The sequence below is a fragment of the Scomber japonicus genome, chromosome 14 (assembly GCF_027409825.1).
Source record: "Scomber japonicus isolate fScoJap1 chromosome 14, fScoJap1.pri, whole genome shotgun sequence".
Taxonomy (NCBI): Eukaryota; Metazoa; Chordata; class Actinopteri; order Scombriformes; family Scombridae; genus Scomber; species Scomber japonicus.
In genome coordinates, this window is record NC_070591.1 from 4,016,682 (window position 1) to 4,024,181 (window position 7,500).

General features: G+C 46.5%; 1 protein-coding gene across 1 annotated transcript in view; it reads left to right on the top strand.

Annotated features, from left to right (window-relative positions):
- Positions 1-7,500, top strand: part of LOC128373277 (kinesin-like protein KIF20B) — a 90,803-nt gene that overhangs the window by 20,693 nt on the left and 62,610 nt on the right. Inside the window, exons 20-23 of the mRNA XM_053333567.1 lie at positions 329-544; positions 1,423-1,982; positions 6,200-6,338; positions 7,301-7,423. Of these exons, the coding sequence (XP_053189542.1) occupies positions 329-544; positions 1,423-1,982; positions 6,200-6,338; positions 7,301-7,423 (1,038 nt within the window). The remainder of the gene's footprint in view (positions 1-328; positions 545-1,422; positions 1,983-6,199; positions 6,339-7,300; positions 7,424-7,500) is intronic.

Genomic DNA, 7,500 nt, shown 5'->3' on the forward strand with positions numbered 1-7,500 from the left:
TGAGGAAGAAAGGAGAGCCAAAGAGGAAGCTGAGGCGGCCCTCGACGGAGAAAAGAGAGCCAAAGAGGAAGCTGAGGCGGCCCTCGAAGGAGAAAGGAGAGGCAAACAGGAAGCTGAGGTGGCCCTCGAAGAAGAGAGGAGAGGCAAAGAGGAAGCTGAGGCGGCCCTCGAAGGAGAAAGGAGAGGCAAACAGGAAGCTGAGGTGGCCCTCGAAGAAGAGAGGAGAGGCAAAGAGGAAGCTGAGGCGGCCCTCGAAGGAGAAAGGAGAGGCAAAGAGGAAGCTGAGGCGGCCCTCGAGGAAGAGAAGAAAAGCAAAAAGGAAGCTGAGGCGGCTCTGGCAGAGGAAACGCGGAGCAGAGAAGGAGCGCTCGCTGCTCTTAGTGAAGAGAAACTCGGCAAAGAAGAAGCTCGGTCCGTCCTGGAGGCGGAGAGGAACGAGATCTCCAAGCTGGCGGAGGAGAGAGAGAAAAGGCAGCAGGAGAGCGATGAGCTTCAGCAGGAAGTCAGAGAGCTGGCCGCCAAAGTAAAAGCAGCAGAGCAGCAGGTGAGACGCAGGATGGTTTTAATCTTTAGTCAGATTAAAACTTTTGTGTAAAAGGACAAGTTCACAATTTTCTTTTCAAAGTCTGTCATAACCTTTGTGTCGTCATCCCCGTCTGTTTTGACCCTTCCTTCCTTCCTTCCTTCCTTCCTCCCTCCCTTTCTCCCTTCCCCCCTCCCTTTCTCCCTTCCTTCCTCCTTTCCTTCCTTCTATGCTCCCTCCCTCCTACCTTCCTTCCTCCCTCCTTTCCTTCCTTCTTCCTCCCTTCCTTCCTTCCTTACTCCCTCCTTACCTTCCTTCTTTCTCCCTTCCTCCCTTCCTTCCTTGACTCGAGTTCAACAGGAGGGTTAAATAAATAATCAGGAGCAGTCTTCCTCCTCTTTCTGTCTTTCCTTCCTCATCTTCCTCCCTTTTCTTTCTTTCCTCAGAGGGACTTTGGTACTAAAAACACTGTAACGTTGAAACATAGAAGATGAAGATGAATAATAATGAAACTAATACAAAATGCTAAAAGTCTAAAAATGACTCATATCTCATCCCAGGTGAGCAGCGAGACGGAGAGAGCTGAACAAGCCTTCGTCCAACTACAATCTGCTCAGACTCAGCTGGACGAACGCAGCCATGAGATCCAGGAGAAGACTTCCCAGATCCAGACTCTGACTCAGGAGGTTCAACGCCTGAAAGAAGAGCTGCAGACAACAACCGCATCAATATCTGACCTGAAGAAGAACCCGTCAGAGGAAAAGGAGACAATCGAGAAGCTGGAGCTGCAGGACGAGCTGGCGAGAGTAAAAGAAGAGCTCGCTACCAAACAGCTGATCTCAGAGCAACAGGAAGCAGCTTCCAAACAACAACTGGACGAGCTGAGGAGGAAGCTTCAGGAGCGAGAGGAGACGTCTGATGTCAACGAGAAGCTCCGAGAGCAAGAAGAGAGCAGCTCGAAAAAGCAGCTGGAGGAGTTAAAACAGAGACAGAGAGAAGAGAAGGAAACATCAGACGAGCTCATTAAGGATCTGAAGCAGCAGCTCAGTGAGCAGGAGAAGAGCGGAGAGCTGCTCAAGAGCCAGCTAGAGGAAGCGAAGTGCAGAAGTGACTCGAACTCCGCAGCCGAAGACGATCTGAAGAAGTTAAACTCTGATCTCCACGCTGAAATCGCCTCCTTGAAGGAAAAACTCGAAGCCGAAACTCCGCAGCAGACGGAGGAGAAGTCGCTGGAGCTCTCCGAGGTGCTGAAGAAGCTGCGGGAGACGGAGGCGAGGGCCGCGACGCTGCAGAAGAGCCTGAAGGAGGCGCAGGAGAGACGGGAGGAGGAGGAGAGCCAGGCGGTGCAGGAGGCGAGGAGGAGGGAGGCGGAGAGGAGGAGGGAGCTGCTGGCCGTCGCTCACGAAGCCATCGCTCAGAAAGATGAAGAGCTGGAGAAGAAAGCAGAAGAGATCAACAGGTAACGCCTTCCTTCCTTCCTTCCTTCCTTCCTTCTTTTCTTCCCTTCCTTCTTTTCTCCCTCCCTCCTTCTCTCTTTCTTTCTTCCTTCTTTCCTCTGTCCTTATTTCCTTCCTTCCTCCCTCCTTCTCTCTTTCTTTACTCCCCCCACCTTCCTCCCTTCCTTCTTTCCTTCCTTCCACCCTTCCTCTTTTCCTTTTTCCCTTTCTCCCTCCCTCCTACCTTCTTTCCCTTCCTTGTTTCCTCCCTCTCTCCTTCTCTCTTTCTTTCCTCCCCCCTACCTTCCTCCTACCTTCCTTCTTTCCTTCTCTTGCTTCTTTCCTTCTCCCCTTCCCTCCCTCCCTCCTACCTACCATCCTTCCTTCCTTATTTCCTTCCCTCCTTCCTTCTTTCCTTCCTTCCTCCTTTCCTCTTTTCCTTCCTCTCTCCCTCCTTCTCTCTTTCTCTCGTTCCTTCTGTCCTTCCTTCTTCCTCTCTCCCTTCCTTCCTTCCTTCCTTCCTTCCTTCCTCCCTTCCTTCCTTCCTTCCTTCCTTCCTTGACTCGAGGACAACAGGAGGGTTAATTATACTATCTAATTAAATCACCTAGCAGGAGTCTAGTTATATTCAGGCCTTTTTATTTTCATGAGCCAGGACTTCTCATCCATCTAAAAGTTAATGATTAATAGATCAGCAGATGATTAGAAGTAAATCTCATAAGTCGATTAATAGTTTAAAAATCCTTTCATACCATTCAGGGTCAAATTTAACCCATTTATTTTACATTTGAGAGCTTTAAAAACACTATATACATGTTTATTTTAGCTGGACCTTTCCTAATGTGACTAACAGTTTACTAAAAAGGAAATAAAATGCATCACTTTTTAATTTTGGTGCAGCTGATATGCAGTTTTATGTATTTTTATGAAGCAAATGTACAAGTATGACCTGTATTTATTTAAAAAAAAAAATCTAAAATCAGCATTAAAACATGTAGTTTTATTCAGCATGCTATAAAACTTTCTCCTGGATCATAAAATAGTGATTGAGAATGTCTTTTCTCCATAAAACTAGTCATAAAAAAGATTAATCAAACATATATTAATGACTGATGGAAGAATTTATGAATGTGAATTAGTGTAGAGACTAAATATGAAAACTACATTTCTTAATTTTTCTTTTTAGCCAACAAATAATTGTGTTATTATCTGCTATTTAAAGGGCAGGTTTACACTTTTTCTGTCTGAAATCAACAGTCAAGAGCCAAAATAAATATTAAAACATGTTTTTCTTTGCTGTAATGATTCATCCAGGAGGAAAGGAGGGAGAGAAGGAGAGAAGGAGGTAGGGAAGGAGATAAGGAGAGAGAGAGAGATGGAGGGAAGGAGATAAGGAGAGAGAGATGGAGGGAAGGAGGTAGAGATGGAGAGAAGGGGAGAGAGAGAGAGAGAATGAGATAGGGAAGGAGGGAGAGAAGCAGAGAAGGAGGGAGAGAAGAGAGAGGGAGGGAGAGAAGGAGGTAGGGACGGAGATAAAGAGAGAGAGACGGAGGGAAGGAGGTAGAGAAGAGAGAGGGAAGGAGGTAGGGAAGGCGATAAGGAGAGAGAGACAGAGGGAAGGAGGTAGAGAAAGAGAGAGAGAGAGAGAGAGGAGGAAAGGAGGGAGATAAGAAGAGAAGGAGGAAAGGAGAGAGGGAGGGAAGGGGAGAGGGAGGGAAGGAGGGAGAGAGAAGGAGGGATGGAAGATAATTATGAGTCAGAATATGAGCAGTATTTAAAGGGTTAAATCAGTTTTTAGGGAAAAAATGTCCAACATGTGTCTCTAGTGTGAAGATTTGCTGCTTTTTTGGGTTTGTTTTTTTTAACTGTTGGATAAAATCACATCATTTCTTCTTCTACTTGTTGTTTTAGTAGTTTTTCCACTCAGGTGCAAACATCCATCCCTGAACTAATTAAAGGCTTACTTACTGAAAGCTCTGTCAGCCTCACCTGAGAGCACACTTTAAAGTAGGAGAAGCAGCTGGAACCCAAACACTTAAATCAGCGTTTGTTCCCAAACCTGAACTCATCCTTTAAATCAGTTTGACCTCCTTCAGCTTCCTGCTTTTACTCTTTTTATTTAGTGTTTATAAGAAATGTGAAATAAAGTCTGACACACAGCTTCATCTTTACTTTACTAAAGGTGATGAAACAGGTTAATAATACACAGGTTTAACTCTCCTGTTGTCCTAGAGTTAAGGAAGGAAGGAAAGGAGGGATGGAGGAAGGACAGGAGGGAAGGAAAGGAGGGAAGGAAGGTAAGGAGGAGGGATGGAGGAAGGGAAAGGAAGGAAAGGAAGGAAGGGAGGAAATAAGGAGGGAAGGAAGGTAGGTGGGAGGGAGGAAAGGGAGGAAGGAAAGGAAATAAATAAGGGAAAGGAAGGTAGGAGGGATGGAGAAGGAAAAGGAGGGAGGAAAGCCAGGAAGGTGGGAGGGAGGGAGAAAAGGAAAGGAAGGATGGGAGGAAGGGAAAGGAAGGTAGGAGGGAGGGAGGAAAGGAAGGAAGGTGGGAGGGAGGGAGGAAAGGAAAGAAATAAGGGACAAAGGGAAGGTGGGAAGGAAAGGAAAGAAATAAGGGAGGAAAGAAATAAGGGAGGAAGGAAGGAAAGGAGGGAGGAAAGAAGTAAGGAAGGTAGGAGGGAGGGAGTTAGAAAGGAAAAGAGGAAGGAAGGAAGGAAGGAAAGGAGGGAGAAAGGAAAGAAAGAGAGAAGGAGGGAGGGAGGAAAGAAGGAACAGTCAAAACAGACGGGGTCAGTTTAAAACTGTCCATTATTATAATATAACAGAAGAAAGAGAACAGGAAGCAGTGTGTCTAAATGTTGAGTCATTTCCTGTTTCATATGATCGTACTCTGTGTTACCTCGTCTCCTTCTTCTTTTTCTTCTTTCCTTTCATCTCTCTACAAACACTCTGCCGTCCAGGGAAAGGTTGGTCTCCTTGTCTCCTTCCCTCCTTCTCCCCTTCCCTCCTCTTTCTCTCCTTCCTTCTCTCCTTCCCTTCTCCTTCCTTCTCTCCTTCCGTCTCTCCTTCCTTCTCTCCTTCCTTCTCTCTCTCCTTCTCTCCCTCCATCTCTCCTTCCCTCCTTCTCTCCTTCTCTCCCTCCTTCTCTCCTCCTCTCCCTCCATCTCTCCTTCCCTCCTCCCCTCCTCCTTCTCTCCCTCCTCCCTTCCCTCCTTCTCTCCTTCTCTCCCTCCTTCTCTCCTTCCTTCTCTCCTTCCTTCTCTCTCTCCTTCTCTCCCTCCATCTCTCCTTCCCTCCTTCTCTCCTTCTCTCCCTCCTTCTCTCCTCCTCTCCTTCCTTCTCTCCTTCCTTCTCTCCCTCCTTCTCCCCTTCTCTCCTTCTCTTCTTCCCTCCTCCTTCTCTCCCTCTCTGCTTCCTTCTCTCCTTCCCTCCTCCTTCTCTCCCTCCTTTTCTCCTTCCTTCTCTCTCTCCTTCCCTCCTCCTTCTCTCCTTCTCTCCTTCCCTTCTCCTTCTCTCCCTCCTTTTCTCCTTCCTTCTCTCCTTCTCTCCTTCCCTCCTCCTTCTCTCTCTCCTTCTCTCCTTCCTTCTCTCTCTCCTTCTCTCCCTCCATCTCTCCCTCCATCTCTCCTTCCCTCCTTCTCTCCTTCCTTCTCTCCCTCCATCTCTCCTTCTCTCCCTCTTTCTCTCCTTCCCTCCTCCTTCTCTCCTTCCTTCTCTCCTTCTTTCCTTCTTTCTCTCTCTCCTCTTCTCCCTCCATCTCTCCTTCTCTCCCTCTTTCTCTCCTTGTCTCCTTCTCTCCTTCCTTCTCTCCCTCCTTCTCCCCTTCTCTCCTTCTCTTCTTCCCTCCTCCTTCTCTCCCTCTCTCCTTCCTTCTCTCCTTCCCTCCTCCTTCTCTCCCTCCTTTTCTCCTTCCTTCTCTCCTTCTCTCCCTCCACCTCTCCTTCTCTCCCTCTTTCTCTCCTTGTCTCCTTATCTCCCTCCTTCTCCCCTTCTCTCCTTCTCTCCTTCCATCCTCCTTCTCTCCCTCCTTCTCTCATTCTCTCCTTCCTTCTCTCCCTCCGTCTCTCCTTCTTCTACAGCATTCACTCTTTGGGTTATTTAAAGGTTGCATTCATCTCCTCTCCTCTATTAAAGGAGGCTGGTGACAGTGTACTATCCTGTCTTTTTAAATCACTGACAGCACTTCATTGTTTTTTTTAATCTTTTTTTATTTTTTATTTTTTATTATTTTTGTCCCCAGACTAAAAGAAAATGCCAAGCAGGAGACGGAGAAAGTGAAGAGCCTCGGCCTCGACCTGCAGAGGAAAGAGGACGACACTTCAGACCTCAGAGAGAAGCTGGCCGACTACAAGAAGCAGATGCAGCAAGTCCAGAAAGAGGTATAACACACACACACACACACACACACACACACACACACACACACACACACACACACACACACACACACACACACACACACACACACACACACACAAACTGATTGATCAGACTTTGCATTAGATGATTGTTCCTGAAGGGAGAGAAGGAGGTAGGGAAGGAGAGAAGGAGGTAGGGAAGGAGAGAAGGAGGTAGGGAAGGAGAGAAGGAGGTAGAGAAGGAGAGAAAGAGGGGAGGAGACAAGGAGGTAGGGAAGGAGGGAGATAAGGAGAGAGAGAAGGAGCTAGGAAAGGAGAGAGAGGAGGGAAAGAGGGAGAGAAGGAGGTAGGGAAGGAGAGAGAGAAGGATAGAAGGAGGTAGGGAAGGAGAGAGAGAAGGAGGGAAGGAGAGAGAGAAGGATAGAAGGAGGTAGGGAAGGAGAGAGATGAGGAGGGAAGGGGAGAGAAGGAGAGAATGAGGGAAGGAGAGAAAGAAGTAGGTAAGGAGAGAGATAAGGAGGCAAGAGAGAGAAGGAGGTATGGAAAGAGGGAGGGAGAGAAGGAGGTAGGGAAGGAGAGAAGGTTTTTTTTGTGAAATGTTACGCCTTTTCCTAAAGTAATAATGATTAGCTGCCTTTTCTCTCCTCCTTTTTGTTCTTCTGTTTCTCTCCCTCACTAATTAAAAAAGAGCTTTTGCTGTAAAAGTATTAAAGCAAAGGGAGTAACAAATTAAAAGCATCATTAAATATTCATTTTAAGTCAACTGCAAGTAAATTTAAGCAAGTAAATACATTTATAAGTACATTTCAGGCTTCATTAGATGCTCGTGCATAAATTAGGATATTAGGAATTAGATTATTTAAAAAACTTAAAGGGTTTAATTTGTCTTTAAGATTAATCCGCTTGAATTCATTTCATCTATAATGTTTTGTAAACCTTTATTTTCCTGTGATCGTGTTCTTCTTCTTCTCTTCTCTTTAAAGATCTCCACCATGAGAGAAGAGGAGAGAGTGTTGAAGCAGAAGCTTTCAGATGCAGAAAAATCAAAGAAGCAGCTTCAGAGTGACGTTGCTAACAGAGACCGAACCGTCCAGCAGCTCCGAGCGGTGAGAAGAACCATCGTTAACGCTTCCATGGTTTATTAGAGAGAGAAATAACACAACACACTGCTGTATTACTGAGA